We start from the raw sequence: 17,852 nt of genomic DNA on the forward strand, positions 1-17,852 counted from the left end.
ATGTGAAAATACTGGGTGTAAAATGTGTGTGTGTGTCTGTTAGAGGAAGTAGCATAATTTGATAACTACAGCCATAAACTGAAAGTCAGATGCATTCCCCTTTCCATTGTTATATTGTCATTTTGTGTAGTGCTTTAGTTTGTGTAGTTATTTGTGTAGTGTTTGGGTGCAATTTTTCATATATGTTGTTTTATACTATTAAGAGTTATGTGTTAATAAAAAGAATACATGTGCTACAACAGCGTTCCTGAACTCATGAGTTCATAGTTTGGGAAGCAAGCAAAGGCGGGATACAAACCGCCGCTTTGCGGCGCTTCCCCGCCGCCGCGGTTTGCTCCGCGCGGGAGCTGCAGCAGTCAAACCGCGCGGCTCCCACGTGGAGCAAAAAAGAAGCTCCATTTCGGAGCTTCTTCTTGCGGTGCCTCTATGACGTCGTGAGGCGCCTGGCGCGGACTCGCGACGTCATAGGCGCCGCGACACGTCTGGATGCTATGCGTCCAGTACGTAAAGATGGCGGCGCCCATGTAGAAGGGGCGCCGCCATCTTGTACGTATAGGATACGTACTAGGGTTAGGGGGGTGCGGAAGCACCGCCCCTTCCTAACCCTAGTACGTATCCTATACGTACTATATGGCGGTTTGTATCCCGCCAAAGCTTATTATTTATAATTATCTCAAGTGTCATGTTAAGATAGTATCTCTTGAATGCAAGCACCTCAGAAAGACATGTTTGTCTTTCTTTTGCAGCAAGCAGGCACCAGTGACATCAACTTGACTTGGTTATCCTAGTGATAGCATTATCACATCAGATGTACTGCCACTATAGATAACAATATCAAAACCACAGGTATGGAGCAACCTGAGGGTTTTAAATACACACACCTTCTAAAGCATCTGTCAGGCGTAGCTTGTACAGAATTTATCAGTTTCAGCATCCTCTGAAGTCATCAGCAATGTGCAATTTTTAGGACTGTCTTATCAAAAATGAGGCTTCCTCCACTCTTTGTAAAAGACGCCACTCATGAAATACATGAATGTAGTCCCTAATATGGCAAGCATTTCCATTCAGTTACGAGGACTGCCTTTCTAAAAGAGGAAAGCCTTTGAAGCAGCCAATACTAAAATGACTACTTCACTTGCTAAAGAGGAATAAAAAAATTGAAGTAAAATATCTTTATCAAATATCCTCCCCTTTTGTGAAATATAGTGTTCAAACAATAAAATGCTAGGGCTACACATATTTTAAAAAGTCAAACTTTATTATCTGTGATTTCCTTTAGGATTCATAGTCATCTGCCTGTCGAGTTTCACAAGGGATGCATCAAGGAATTGTGCCTGCCTGCCTGCCTGCCTTTCTGGCACATGAAAGTACAAATATGCTGTCAGTTATGTAGAATTGGTATAAAGTACTGGCCTGTTACAGACAGGCCAAAATAAAGCTGCTTCGAGTCACTTTGGTGGTATGGTATTTCAATGATGCATGCGTCCTAAGAGTCCAAAAGCTGCACAAAAGCCACACTCCAGTTCTAAGGACTGGAGTGCAGCTTTGGTGCGGCTTTTGGACTCTTAGGAAGCATGCATCATTGAAATACCATATCTCCAAAGTGACTCGAAGCAGCTTTATTTTGGCCTGTCTGTAACAGGCCACTACCTCTTTGAAAAGGGCACCAAACAACGATACCTTTATTGGGCCAACCAAAACACACAATTACATGTTGCAAGCTTTCGAAGCTCCACTGACTTATTCATCAGGAATGGTGTTAAAAACCATATAGGAGGAAAAAATATATAGTGTGAAGAAGCCAGTGGAGCTTCAAAAGCTTGCAACATTTAATTGTGTGTTTTGGTTGGCTCAATAAAGGTATCATTGTTTGGTGAATTTTTGATTTGCTCTATGGCCAACACAGCTACTCCTGAATGTTTTCTTTAATTTATTTTTTTTATTTTTGTCTTCCAAAAGGGGTCATTTCTGCACCAGTGTTATCAGTGATATGTGTGACTGGAGAACCATAGGTTTCCATATTATACTTAATCAGTGTTCACCATTTTCAGTTCTTCTTGCTCCTCCTTAACATAGCAATAGCAAGTACATTTCTATACCACTTATCACCACACTTAAGCACTCCCTAAGCAGTTGACAATATGTAAGCCAATTACCCCCAACAAGCTGGCTACTCATTTAGCAACCTATGGAAGGATGCAAGGCTGAGAATCAGGAGTAGGCATACACTGTATTGGGTGTTTCAGGTGTATTCACTGACTGTATTGGGTGTGTTTACTTCAAAGAACTCTGGTCTGAATATATTTATTTCACTAATATAATTCAGTAAAGAATGGACATGAAAGATGTATTACCGCACCACATTTTTAACTTTTTAAAAATAAATCAATGAGTCTTAGGCAGCTTATACATGCTATCCATATATAGTACTTGTGTTCTAGTGTTTCCTCTCTAACTCTGCTCCCAAATGGTCATGAAGCTTAGAAGCAAGCATTGCCCACTGAACAGATGGGAACATGAACCATTAAGGCTGGGGTGAGTAAGCCTCAGTGGCCTAGAGATCATTATGGCTCCCAGGATCCACTGTGAATTGCACCAAAGTAGCTAGATTTGACCTTTTTAGTTAGACTACGGTACATTTTAACATGCAGGGGCATTTGAGGTAATTTTTAAAATTTCTCCCCCTTGAAGGTCTTAGTCATGCATTAAGCTGCATATAAGGTCCATATGTTTGTTTTCAAGGTGATTTGAGAAGCATCTCGTGCACACCCGATTCCCACATTCCACCTGCACCATCAATCTGTTACTGATTTCCTTGTTTCTATGCTACACTTATAGATGGTAAAGGCCATATGAAATAATGCCTGCATTTTATTTATCAGTGGTATACACTGACTTAAATAAGAAAACCTTTAAGAATTTTCCCTACATACATATTTTGCATACACCCAGAATTTATGCAGCAAAGTTTTTTTTTTTAAAAAAAACAAAACCAAAAAAACAACAACAACAAAAAACAGAAAGCTGCAATATATAAACACACTTGACAAAAAGTTAGATGGAGAAAACAGCAAACTAGTCCACCAAACTATGGAGCTTATTGCTCTGCTTAAATAACCTGGTTATCTCATCCGAATTCAAGCCTAAATTGGGAGGCAGCCAGGTCCTACCACAAAGATTTTGTGCCAAAGCTGCTGGGCAAGTATAGCCCGGCTGCAGCCCGGGCCCCAGGCAAACTCCAGTGGCCTTATTTCAAAGCCAGGAGCTTTCCGACTTGAAAAAATGGCCACTGGAGCTTGGCTGGGATCCAGGCTACAGCTGAGCTGTACTTGCCCAGTGGCTTCGGCAGCAAAATCCTTGAAAACAGATGAAGTAAGCAGGGTTATTTAAGCAGAGCGATAATAATAATAATAATAATAATAATAATAATATTGATTTATTTGTATCTCACCCAATCACAGGGAATCAGGTGGCTAACAGCAGTAAAAAAATACAATACAGAAAATACAATAAGATACAAAGATACAACCCCTCTGAATGATAAGCTCCTAAATGTAAAAGTTACTGGCTGGCATTAATCCGATCCAGCAGAGGAGATACCAAGCATGAGCACCACTGAAGAGCGTGGGATCACCATGCCTCAGACCATCATAGGTATTTCCAAAGGCTAGTACTAGCACCCACCCTTATGTAAGCCATGCATAATCTCCTGAGCCAGTGTACTAATGGCAGCAGCATTCCTGACACGGCCTCCTAGAGAGAAGAAAGTGTTGTGTTCCAGACCAAAGGTCCTGTAAGACTTCCCATTCTTTGGGAAGGGGTGTAGCCTGCTAGAAACAATTTTGGCTGGGCCCGGAAAGTATAAAAGGCCTCAGCTAAACTCCTGACTTTCTCTGGGCAAGGGGCTCATTTACAGCTATTCAGATTACTTGCCGAACATAACTAATATCCTGATTTTCTGCCAGAATGGCATAGATTAAAATGAAGTATGAGATCTTTAAAAAAAAATCTTTAAACCCCCCCAGTAAATATCATGTTAGATACAGTACTCATATAAAACAATTTAAAAACATAATAATTAGTATAATTATGCTCCCACCCCTTAGTAAAAGAAGATTCTGCAACAACAAGTTAATAGTGATATATTAAATTAAAAACTGAAAAGGCTTTCGTTTGCAGAAAGCAGATATAGGGTCAGCCTAGCCACCTGGGGAAGAGAGTTCTACAGCCCAGGAGCAGTCAACAACAAGGTCTTCTCACATGTCCTCATCAGCTGTAATGCTAGCAGGGGTGGGACTAAAACCCATCTGTAAGGATTTTAAAACTTGTGCAGGTTCACATAGGCATTCAGATAGCCTAGATCTTGTAGGGTTATATAGATCATAGGCATCACTTTGAATTGTGCCCATAAATTATCTGGTAGCTCCAGCAATGAGAGGATTATAGAATCTGCGTACATGTGTGCTTGCTTCCATTGTCAATTTAAATGGAATACTGATATTGTCAAATTAGACTCTAATCTGCCCTCCCCAGTCCTGCTCACAATACACCCTCCTCTTCCCCTAGCCCACATATTGCTTCCTGTCTGCTCATACGGAGAAAAACACATGCTCTTCATCCTTCTCCCTGACCTTCTCCTCTGTACCACACAAACGAAGGAAAGCCATTGGCTTCCCAGTAATGTTGCTGGAGGAGAAAAATATGGGTGTAATATTGGGAGACCAGGATTCAAATGCCTGCTTAGCCATAGAAACTCTTTTGGTGAACTTGGACAAGTTACACTGTCTCAGCCTCAGAAGAAGGCAAAGGCAAGCCCCCTTTGAACAAATCTTGCCAAGAAAATCCTGTGATAGGGTTACCTTAGGGTCACTATAAATGAGAAATGATTTGAAGGCACACAACAATAGTGAATGAGCTTTGTTCCTCACCAGTACCTTGACAACTGTATATGTGAAAAGGATGTAGGGGCTTGGTCTCTATCTGTGTGCCATCAGCTTTTAGTGTGTTTCATCTGACTCACTGTTAGAGGAATTAATTGGATCTTGAGAAAATATAGGAAATGACACATTCAAGAATTTAGACATGTGGAACAAGAAATTGGATGGTATCATACAAAATAATCAATGGAGTACTGCTTCAGCTTCTTTATATATAAACAGTTCTCTGTATTTAAAATAGAGGTAAGTTCAGCAAAAATTAGCGCTTGGAACATATCTCTAAAGCAAATGAGTTGATAGTATCCTGTAAAGATTAATCTTCCTTTTGGTCAGAAGTTATGATTCATAACTTGTCTTAGAAAAAGCTTTGACATTCACAGATGTCCATGAACTCTTAGGCGTGTTACAGACCGCCCAAAATGGGCGGTCTCGCGCCGCTGCCGGTTGCTCTGCGAGGGAGCCGCAGCAGCCAAACCACGCGGCTCCCGCACGGAGCAAAAAGAAGCCCCAAAATGGCGCTTCTTCTTGCATCCCAGATGGGATGCCACGAGGCGCTACTCGCACACTCGCGGCATCATATCCGGGGCATGTAAAAATGGTGGCGCCCGTGTGTATAGGGCGCCGCCATTTTTAGGCCCCCATCACGTGCTAGGGGTGAAGCCGGTGTGGACGCTAGGCCCTCGGCCAACCCCTAGCACATGACGGGGGCGTCGCAAAGGCCCGTTTGTAACGGGCCTCAAATTCAGGAACAAAATGTTAGCAACTATAGTTCAGCACAAGAAACACAGTGGAATATGCAGGAATTGAAACTTGGGTTTTGATGGTAAGCACTCAAAGCCCTAGGTCTAGATGTACAAATTTATTGGTTTTAGTTTATCCCTCACTCATTTTGTTTTGTTTTGTTTTAAAATGTCTTTCTCCAAACAACTGTAGAAACTGGCAAATGTTAAATGAACTGGACCATTTTAAAAAAAAACCTGATGCTCTGTTCAGAACTGTCCCACTTCAAAGTAAATAGAGAAGACTTTGTGAATTAAAGAGTTTGTATGTGTGCTAGAAAGAATTTTTATATGTGAGCCTGCAAAGAATCACTGGATCAGGTAGTTGAGTTTTAATGTTTAGTGCAGTATTGTATCTGAAATTGTAATGTGCTCACAACTGCCAGTAAACTGTGCTTTGCTAATTACATTTGAAACTATATTTGCTTTTTTTAATGACACTCGATTGCTTTTCCCATAGCCGCAAGTTATTTTGAAATATAAAAATTACTACAACGTGTACAAAAAAGCCTCAACAATAGTAGCCCTCTCTATTAAATCAGACATTACCTCATTAAACAACCAGCTTGAAAAGGTGTTAATGTTACTAACTACTTCAAACAGGGCAAGTTGGCACCTGTTTATTCCCTTATATATTTTAAAACAGCTTCAAACTCCAGCTGCAAGTGACTAATGTTTGTTGCACCTGTAAAAATTCCTTTTGATAATAAAAATAGCCCCAACTCATTAAAGCATCAATGAAAGATTTAATCCCTCTTGGATGACAAAAGACAATAAAGTAAAGCTCTTCTGAGTGCTGAGCCATTTTTATAACTTCTGATAGTGCATATTGTTTTTAATTTACAAAACTGAATGCCGTTTTTATTTTAACCAAGTATAATATGCCTTTCATGAGTATGGATATTCAAGAGTATCTCCTAAGCATCTTGTCACTCCTGCCTTTCAGTCAAATATAGCTCAGTACATTGTGTCCAGTTCTGGGCACTGCAGTTCAAGAAGGACGTTGAGAAGCTGGAGCATGTCCAGAGGAGGGCGACTAAGATGGTGAAGGGTCTGGAAACCAAGTCCTATGAGGAACACCTTAGGGAGCTGGGGATGTTTAGCCTGGAGAAAAGAAGGTTGAGAGGTGATATGATAGCCCTGTTTAAATATTTGAAGGGATGTCATATTGAGGAGGGAGCAAGTTTGTTTTCTGCTGCTCCGGAGACTAGGACCCGGAGCAATGGATGCAAGCTGCAGGAAAAGAGATTCCACCTCAACATTAGGAGGAACTTCCTGACAGTAAGGGCTGTTGGACAGTGGAACACACTTCCTCGGAGTGTAGTGGAGTCTCCCTCCTTGGAGGTCTTCAAACAGAGGCTGGATGGCCATCTGTCGGGGATGCTTTGATCTGGATTTCCTGCATGGCAGGGGGTTGGACTGGATGGCCCTTGCAGTCTCTTCCAGCTCTATGATTCTATGATTCTATGATAGACCAAATAGGACCTTGGAAAAGATTATCCCGGTTTCATAGGACTATCTGCCCGAAGTAGTTATAAGCAAGTTATAATGCATGGCATAGTGTAGTGGTTTGACTGTTGGACTATGACTTTGGAGATCAGGGTTCCTTTTCTCACTCAGCCATGGAAACCCACTGGATGATCTTTGTTGAATCATATACTCTCAGCTCCAGAAACCTGTATGATAGTTTTGTCTTAAAGTTGCCATCAGACAGCAACAATGTGAAGGCACACAACAAAATGCATGGCATTAGAATAATAGAAATACCACAAGGGGCATCTCCTCCAACCCCCTTCCATGCTGGAATACATAACTAAAGCATTCCTGAAATGTGTCTATCCAACCTCTGTTTAAAGACTTCCGAAGATAGAGTTGTTCACACCTTACTGAAGAAAACTCTTACATTGTCCAACTCTTACAGTAAGGAAGTTCATCCTAAATGGTTATCTGGAATATCTTTTCTTGTAATTTTATTCCATTGATTCAGTTTTCTAAACCAGCAGAAAACAAGCTGGCTCCAGCTTCTGTATGACATCTCATTAGGTATATTAAGATATCCATTAGAGAAACTCTGGTCTGGAAAATACTATATGTTTTTGCATCTCAGTATAAATCATAAATATTTAAGATTTTCTTTTTTAATACACAAACACACACAACTTGCCATGTTTTCAATTATTCTGTCTTCCCAAGTTCACTTGCCAAAGTTCACAGCCTCAGAGCTGCAAACCTAACATTGTGAGAGAAGGAGTGTGGACATGACCACTGACCACCAGATGGCAGCAATGTGTTTTATGAATAATGCAGTAAGGCAGCACAATTCAATTCTATTATACAATAAAATTACAAATTAATAATTACTTTACAAAAGTGATAAATGAGATTTTTATAAAAGGAAGAAGAGTGGAGAAGCTACATTCTTAAACTGACATGCCTGAGTAACAGAGATTTTCTTTTACGTTGTAAAAGGGAACACATCGTTGCTTTTACCCTGTTAACCATTCTGCCACTTGAGCCTCATTGCTTTTTAGTGCTTCCCCCTCTAACCAAATTCTGTGTACATTAAGCATTAAATATTTTTAGGTGTAAGCTTGAAAATGCCTCTGATTTAAGTGAAATATTTCTTTTCTGACGGAGACATAGAACATAACAGTGTAGTCATCAAAAGACAACAGCAAGGCTGGAATCCTATGCAAACATTTGTAGGAATACAACCCCTTGAATTCAGAAGGACTTACCTTTCAGTAGGTGGGCAAAGGTTTGCAATATTACATACATTTCTAGTTCTAAATGCAAATACTCCCATCAGTTGGAACTTACTATAAAGTTCCATTTATCTGATGTGTCTATTCTACATGAAACTATTGGATGTAAATCCTGAATGCCAATTTGCCAAGATGACTAAACTTAGACTGTTGTACTTTGGGCATATAATGAGAAGACAGAAATCACTAGAAAAGATGATAATGCTTGGTAATGTGGAGAGCAGCGGGAAGACTACACTCTAGTAGATGACTCAAACAGAGAAGACACAGCCATGAATCTGCAGGACCCGAGGGCTGCTGAGGACAGGGCAACTTGGAGGTCTTTCATTCATGGGGTCACCATGGGTTGAAGTCAATTCAGTGGCCACTAACAACAAGAAGACAACCCCTCAAAACTGATGCCCATTCAGTTTTGCACACACAGCAGAAATGCTTGTTTCCCAAAACTCAATCTCAGCTCATTATTTCTCCATCCAAATTTTCCAGTATGAAGAAGGATCATCAATACATGACTAATATATTTTTATTCTGCTATTCTCAGCACATAATTCAAAACTCTACTTGTATCCTATTGTTAATGTGAATTTCCCCAGCTCATATTAAGCACTCATTAGAGAAAGTTTTGAGAAATGTTGTTGCCTCTCACTACAGATGGGCTGAAGATCTGAAGCACAATGACATATATCTGCTTCTTTTCTTTTATATTTTATCTGGTAAACTGATACATCAGTTTACCTCTCAGCCCATCCTAACTAAAGCTGTCAGTTTATTTTCTCTTTCTATCACCCTGATGGACAGACTGATGATATGGTTTTATTAACACCCACATGCATTAAATCAATCAAAAGCATGTTGCCTCCAAATGTATTTTTTAAGTAGAAAGCCCAGTGAAATGTCCATTGATGAGTGGAGAAACATTTGAGAAGTTTTGCTTCTGCTTATTTTTCATTTGTAACTTAAAAATGGAAAATGGATCAGGTAATTTCCTGCCTTGAATCTCTGAAATGATGTCTGTTTTCTAGCAAATTAAATAATAACTAGGGCAGAGTTGAGCTCATTGGAAGAAAGGCTGGAATATAAATGTAACTAATAGGGTCTAAATGCCCTGTAGGCACCAGATCATGTCTCACCGTGGAAGCTAAGCAGGGTCAGTCCTGGTTAATGCTTGGACCACCAATGAATACTAGTGCTGTAGGTTGTATTTCAGAGGAAGGAACTGGCAAAACTACCTCTGAATATTCCTTGCCTAAGAAAACACTATGAAATTTATGAGTCACCATAAGTCAACAGGTGACTTAAAAGTGCACACACACTCTCTCTCTCTCACACACACACGTTAGGAAATAAAGCAAATGATAGACCTGTTCTTCTCTATGTCACCAACTGGCAGGAAATGGATACAATGCAGGATTTAGAATTTTGTTTTCAAGATCCATTGTCTGATATCATGCAGCAGGGACGTAGCCAAGGGAGGGTTCTTGGGGTCCGGACCCTCCCTTCTGTTAGATAAAATGAATGGTGTGTGCTGCTGTGCCGCTGCACCCAAGCCCCATTATAATGGTGGCACTTAGTCTGCCCCCCACTTCCCAAAATCCTGGCTATGTCTCTGCATGCAGGATTCTAGTAAGCAGGCCACTCTATAAAGATTCAATGATCAACCAGCTTAAGACTTGTACCATAAAGGAATTTTTGACTGACAAGGTTTGAGTATCCTCTGGGGTGTGTATAAAAGACGGCCGCCTGACTGAGCGGGCAGGCCGTGTTGCCGCCGGAGCAGTGACGCAGGCTCCTCGGCGTGCCCCTGAATGCTTTGCTGGGGCATGCTTGCTGGCGATTGGTTGCTGGGGAGGGAAAGGGAGGGACTTCTGCCTCCAGAGGAGGCAGGTAGCCCCTCTCATTGGTTGCCTGGTCCTCCAGGGCAGCTGATTGGTTCAGCTGCTCTGGGGGTGGGGTGACTCCCTTCCCAGCAACCCACTGGGCATGGCCTATTTAAGGCTTCCTTGCCGGTGCTCGGTGCCATTTGCTGCTCGGCTCTCCCACCTGCCCTCCCTAGGGTGTCTGGTGTTTGTCACAACTTTGGGGTGGCAGCAGAGGGTCTGGATCAGGTGGGCATGGTCTATAAGTTTGCGTAGCACTGTATCGGGAGTCCCTATGGGACACGGGAGCAATGAGGGCATGAGTTGTGGCCATTGCGGGGGCCATAACGTGACACCGCTTCCCAGTGACTAGGGGCTTTAATTTAAATGCAATCAGTAGGTTGCATGGATACGAGAGGGTGCTCCATTAGCCCCTAGCTCATCCCGATATCTTGCTGATATATGACTGGCCAGTATCTTACAACAGCGGGTTGTACGATGATCCAGACATCATGCTCTTTGGCCAACCCTACCTTTGGTTGCTGGTTTTGCGTGAATAAAGTTGTGGCCTTTCCTCCACACGTGGCTCATGTATTATTGTGGTGCTGCCCTCCCAGGCAATTGCTTTTATATCACAGAGGCCTAGTAGAGGTGATATTGCCTTTCTACTCTATGACGAAGGGCTTTCTCAGGCAATAGTTTTTGCTCTCTTAAAAAGCTTGTAAACTGATTTACAGACAGTTTACTATTTATTTATTTATTTATTTGATTTTCATCCAGCTTTTCTTCCAGTAAATGCAACCCAAATTGCCAGCTTCGGTATTGTAAAATAAATGTACATGATTACCTTCATTCTGTATTGATTTCAGTCTCTTTCTTGAAAACAGTTAGGTAACTGATATTGTTTCCCCGTCTTGCTCTATCTGTTAATGGGCATAAAATGCTACATCTAGGCAACAGGAGTATATCAAAACACTTGAGTGTTAAGAGAAGTAAACTGGTTTTACTAGTCTGGGTGAAAAAACAGTGCAACATACAAACACTCTGCAGAAGATGGACAATAAACCAGAGTAACTCCAATGAGGTAGAAGGGAAGAAATCAGGTTGAAACAGGACAAGATAGCAATCTATATTCAGTGCAGCTGTTTTCTAAAGTAAAAGAGGGGAGAAATGGCATGGGTGCTAAAAACCTGCTCCTGACCAATCTAAGGGGTTTGCTAATTTTAAGGGAATACAGATTAAAGAGATTAGTGCACCGGCGTTCATTCCTGTGCTAGGAGCAGATGTAAATTTACAGGGATGAATTGTATCATGCAGCTTGGTCCTTGGGCAGTACTCATCTCGTACCTGTTTAGGGCTTTTTCTGGACCTTTTAAAGAATGGCGTTTTCTCAAGGGTGTTAATGCACAAATGTGGATTTTTCTCACCCTCCACCATAAAGAGGAGTCTAGGTCTGTCTTTGTGTATCTGCATCTCTGTGTGTATCCGTGTGTGTGTCTGTTCTTGCTCTGCCTCTTTGTCAATGGTTAATCTTTTTCCTAACTTGGGAGTTATAACCAGGAGAGAATGAAGCAAAACAAAAACAAAATCATATGCTTAAAATTATGAGTGCAAAGTTTGTGCCTTATGTGCAAAAGGGCAGATAGGAATGTGCCCTCTGGGCACTGATAATGATTCTTGCCCATATGGAAACAGACATCTCTACATGGAGAAAATGCTAGAACACTTTATGCAGTACTACTCATCTTGTTACAAAAAGGAAATTTTACAGTTGGGAAAAATACAGAAAAGGGCAATCAAAATGGTCAACAGACTAGAGCGTAGATCTTACAAAAATACAAACACTGGAGTGCTACAAATCACTATCTTGTGATAAAAAACATTCTGTTATCATCATCATCATCATCACTTCAGCATTTAATATGAACACTGTGCTCAACACAGCATGAGACACCAACTTGAGCCACAACACAAGCCAATGCTTGAACTATGTGAAATGCTTCCCAGGAGGCCACATCTTTAATAATACAGTAAAAGTAACAAACATTTACAGTTACTGAACATAGAGAATAAAGTTATCACTCACTGAGTTACAAAAATAATGAAATGTAATCATACCTTGGTTACTAGAAAATAATCACATATAACACATAACACGTTACTTCCAAGCTCTGATTTAGTATAAATACGACAATACAATGATATTATAGCTAACAACATTGATATTTCAATATGCTCATAACTATAGCTGTTCCAGTAATATTCCTATTCTTAATCACATATAGAGATCACCAATGTTTTCAAAAGTTGTATTCAAAAATAGGATAAGGGCATTCCTACCAAATAAATTCTAGAATTTGGAATATGATTGACAATCTGTGACAATAAAAATGTACATGAATACAGACTAGCTTGTTATAAAAATGTGCATTTTGGCTGACAAAGAATTCTTCACTGTGACATTAAGATTTCAAATTTAAATTCTACATGGAAGTGCTACATGCATTCGGCCTGTTTTTATAAAAATCTTGTGCACTTACAATAGATAATAATGGGTTTTAGTCTATGAAATGTTTATGCCCTAAACAGGTTAACCTAACCTAAGCAGGTTAGTGAAAAAGAGATGCAGTAAGATCAACAAAAGAAGCAGGGAGGACAGGTTAATCCCCTTCCCCAAGTGATATAAAATAACCTGTTAATAAAATACACAACTGCAGTAATGCCTACCTACAGAACTAGTCAACACTACAGGAGGCAAAGTGTATAAACTACCACATATATACCTGTCAGGGATTTGAAGGGTTAAAACACAGCACACAGGGAAATGCTTGATGTGTGTGTGTTTGGCCATGAGCATTCAGCAGAGTGGCAAGGCTGATCAGCACAGCTGAAGCTCATTGGCTCAAGGACACTTCAATGCCCAAGTGCAAGTAGCCATGGATGATGAAACCATGTGTCTAGATTGCACAGGAGACACATGACATGGCTACACACCTGAACTCACTGGGTTTGAGAGACCACATGGTCTGGAGACTATATAAGCCCAGGGGTTGCAAGGGTGTGGTGTGGGTTTGTAGAAGGAGTTTTGGAGATCTAGTTTTGTATAATAGCACTTTGGGAGACTTAGTTTCTCTGGTGGTTTATCAGAAGAAGCTATAGCATCGGTTTGCTGTGTGTCCCCGAAGGTTCCTGCATTGCTGCAGTTCCTGGAAGACATCCAGTTGCTGTCATCCCAACTTGGACTTTGGAGCCACACTTCGGCTTCTGGAAATTTGCCAGCTCTGCTCCAAGGGTCTGATTTAACCCCAGGACTCGTTTGAGTTGCTGAGAGTGGTTGTTGGACCCCAGCAGTTGCGCTGACAATACCAATATATGTGTATAGCTGGATTGGACTCATGATCAAACGTCCACCATTTCTGAAATTTATTCTTCTTTGTCACACACACACACACACACACACACACACACACACACACACAGTGCATTCCCTAGATAGGATATGTATTATTATTATTTTATTTATATACCGCTATTCCAAAGATCATAGCGGTGAACAGCAAGTAAGCTAATTAGCAAGTAAGCTAATTTGCCCCAACAGTCTGGGTACTCATTTTAGCGATCTCGGAAGGATGCAAGCCTGAGTCGAGTTTGGGCCCTTTTGCTGGTCTTGAACTCGCAACCTTGTGGTTTTGAGTTAATGGCTGCAGTACAGGCATTTAACCACTGTGCCACCAGGGCTCCCTGCTCTGTATGCCACTCTGTTGGTGCTCAATAAATGTTTAGTTTGGCAGAAGCTGTATCCATAAGCAACATTCCTGATCCCATTGGATAATCTTCATGTGAACTGAAGCTAAGGTGAAACACGTTCAGGACTTTTCTCCGACAGTGACTTACTGGAATACTAAATTCAGAAGAGACTGACTGACTTTCATGTTAGGGGAAACAAATATAAGAGGGAAATAGGAAAAACAGATAAGCCCTTGCTGGAAAAAATCCTTGTGCCACTAGCATGAAATACTGAACCTTGAGACAGTTTTAAGAAACTAATCTAGTTACTAATGCTTCGGTAACCATATTAGCACTGACTGCAATGCATTCTGTTGTCTCTCTTCTTTCCTCAACCGGTCCCATCAAGATGTACCTATCCAACGTAAAATTGGAGTCAATAAAGGGGAGAGGACAGCACGAGAGAATGCTGGGGCAAAAGAGACGTGGTTTCAGTTGCTGACTGACAACACTGCCATCCTTTAACATGGTTTTATTTAGTTATTACAACCATCTCTCTGTAAATGACACTTAGGATTATTTAAGATTATGTTGTAATCCTTTTAATCCCCAGTGCTTTAAATTTCAGGCTCAACACCAAAGAGCAAACTAGCACTTAGCGGAAATGTTTAAAGCATGTGATTTGAACATAAATCTTCTTTTATTCACTACTCTTCTGATGAAGACCTAGTATAATGTGTCAGTTTTCCAAGGAGACGAAAGCGGTATCTGGTTGCAAATAGCTCCATGCACTCACAGAGTCCTGCGAAGCTGCTTCAAACCACATTCTGCTTGCAAAATCTTTTATGTCAACCAAAAGAGGCATTCACAGGGCAAAAAGGTTGCAAATACTACACGGTGTGGTGGCAGCACTGAATGCTGAGACTGTACAGAAACAACTAACATCTGATATATATCTAACATTTGAGATATAGCAAACAGTTATGGGATGTAGAGCCCATTCCCTTTTATTCCTAGGAAATCCAGGTAGCAATGCAACCAATGCTGTCATCAAATAATTTCTTAACAGGTTACTACAGATAATAATTGGCCTGCTCATAAGGTGGTATATATGAAAGGCCCCATAGCAGGGCATGAATTTGTGTGTACAATTTAAACATATATTAATGCCTTTTTCATGATTCTACTTCAGGATTCCTGTCTGATCTTCATGGAAATCCATTGTCCTCATTAACTAACACAAAAAACGTTTTGTTGTTAACTTTTCATCACTAGCAATATAGTTCTGTAGCTTTGTCCCAGAAAGCTAAATAAAGCTATTTGATCAATTTTATCCAGTGATATGGTAGAATTCATCACCAGATACTAACCTGGGGGCCCTTTTTTAAAGAAAAGAAAAGAAAAGAAAAACAGAAAAAGGAAGATACCATAATTGTTTGTGACTTTATCTCAGATATTAATTTTTTCCAGGGCACTGCTGGAGACAAAATGGTTGCTGCTAAAAAGCATGGCAGCTGCCATGGCCAGACACAATGCATATTTGTGACAATGACCACCACTTCCACACATGCACTATGTTCTAGAACAATGTGGTACTTGTAAAACAATGTGATGGTTTATCACCACGGTGAGCCCCCCAGACCTTCCTCAATCCAACATGGCCATCTTATAGATTCCCACTACCTTGTTGTCAGAACTGACCAGTTTGCACTTGCATGAGAGTAGACCCCAATATTGTACGTTGCATTAAACCCATTAGTTCTGCTTTGACATGCAAAATATTGTGATGAAAAATCCCATCCAAACCACAGTTATGGAATTCAGTGCCGCTGTGATCTATACGCAGCTTCATTAAACTATCTGAATTCATTAAAATTATTTGACTGTAGAAAATGTATAGCCTTTTGAACTGCCTCTGAGAGATTCAGGGTTATTGCTTTTCCCCTTCTTTTCCCCATCCTTATACCTCTTTCCTCTGGAATGAACCTGTCATTAAAGCTGTAAGAAATAATAAAAATAAACAGGCAAATTCCACTCAGTTGGGAGTACAGCTTATGTAAGCAGCATGTGAAAGTTCTGTTTTCAGGAGTTCCTAAGGTCAAGGATCCGAGCCCTAAACCCAAAACAAATTACCTAGCAACTTTTAAAAATAAATTGAATGTGGCACATTAATCAGCAAATCAACAGGTTCTCAAGGGTTTTTAGTCAATTCAATCATCAAGACACTTTAGCCCAGAAGAAAGAAACAGGAGAGTGAATAAAATGTTATGCTTTCCAATGCTTAACAAACAAAGTGCAAACATTGTTTTGGCACAGTGTACAGTTATCAAATAGTTACACAAGGAAAATAATCCCAGTTTGTGTTGTGTGTTTTTTTATACATTGTTACAGTCAAATAAAGATGGGGTCATTATGAAGAATTTCTTACCTGGAAGACATTCTTTTTGCTAGATTTGTCCTTAGTCCATTCAATGTGAGCTCCATGCAGGTCTACCCATTCAGGTTTATACCCAGATTTCTAAGAAGACAACAACAAAGAAGAAGAAGAAATAATAATTAGCATTAAATAAACATAAGAAAAGTAGGGACATCCAGCAGATAAAAAGAGAGTAAGCTCCAGAACACACTGCAGAAATAATGTAGTTAGAGACACTTTAACTGCACTGGCTCAAAGTTAGGGAATTCTAGGAACTGTAGTTTTGTGAGACACTTAGCCTTCTCTATCAGAGAGCTCTTGGGCCACAATAAATTACAATTCCCAGGATTCCCTTGCAGTGAACCAAGGCAGTTAAAGTAGTCTTGAAGTGGATTATTTCTGCAGTGACTTTTGGACCTAAGATAGGTTTGGCTGCAGCAAATGCTATCATCTAATGTCTCGAAGCAAATTTTTATATACAAGATAAGCCGGTTTCTAAGTCCATCATCACAACATTTCCACCAGAGTTGGGATCATTGGTGCTTGGTGGGACAAAAGCAAGTGGTTGCTTAGTCATTCAGTAGCCAGGTCACAGTTTCTTCAAAAACTAAAGATTGGGTTCTATATAGGATTTGGCACCATGGAACAATAGTGCTGCAGCATGCTTCAAGTCATTTGCAGAAACAGAAAAAAACCTAAATTGGTATTTAACTTGAATCATCATCTAAAGATACTCCATGGAATAATATTCCACACTGTATGTTCAGCTACCTTGTTAGAGAACAAAGCAGAAAGACACTGTAGCCAAAAATAAAGAAAAGCTTAATAGATAACAGACATAACCCTATAAGCAGTCGAGGACAGAAAAAAAAAATAGTGACAGAAATAAGGCAAGAACCCTGAATGCAAATGTGCAATGACTTTTGCACAGGGTCAAGGAACACTACTGTAATAATCAATGCAATGAAATAGAAACTAACAAGAAGGGAGAACAAGAGATCTCTTCAGCAAGATCTGAGAAATCAAGGGAAGATTTAAGGCAAGAGTAATATGCTTTGTGACCAGCAGGGACACATGTTACATGACCAGGGATTCTTTATCCATGAATTCAGCCATCCATGGATTGAAAATATTTTTAAAATTCCAAATTCCAAAAAGCAAACCTTGATTTTGCTATTTTATAAAAGGGAACCATTCCACTATACCATTGGATATAATGGGATTTGAGTTTCCACGGATTTTGGTATCCACAGGAAGTCCAGTAACCAAACCCCAGCAGATAGCAAGAGCCCACTGTATTCTTTACATCCATAATTAGGCATTTAGGCCCTGGCCATCCCCCGCCGCCCCTCCATGGTATCATTTGTTATGTC

The 17,852-nt window shown here is 40.4% G+C and overlaps 1 protein-coding gene across 1 annotated transcript in view; it reads right to left on the reverse strand.

Moving 5' to 3' along the window:
• Positions 1–17,852, reverse strand: part of LOC149313888 (rho GTPase-activating protein 15-like) — a 522,566-nt gene that overhangs the window by 424,008 nt on the left and 80,706 nt on the right. The window contains exon 6 of the mRNA XM_089523318.1: positions 16,492–16,581. Coding sequence (XP_089379444.1) covers positions 16,492–16,581 — 90 coding nt within the window. The remainder of the gene's footprint in view (positions 1–16,491; positions 16,582–17,852) is intronic.

This window comes from Sceloporus occidentalis, unplaced genomic scaffold (assembly GCF_023333645.1).
Source record: "Sceloporus occidentalis isolate IW3139 unplaced genomic scaffold, rSceOcc1.0.p SCAF_4, whole genome shotgun sequence".
In the NCBI taxonomy this organism is placed as follows: Eukaryota; Metazoa; Chordata; class Lepidosauria; order Squamata; family Phrynosomatidae; genus Sceloporus; species Sceloporus occidentalis.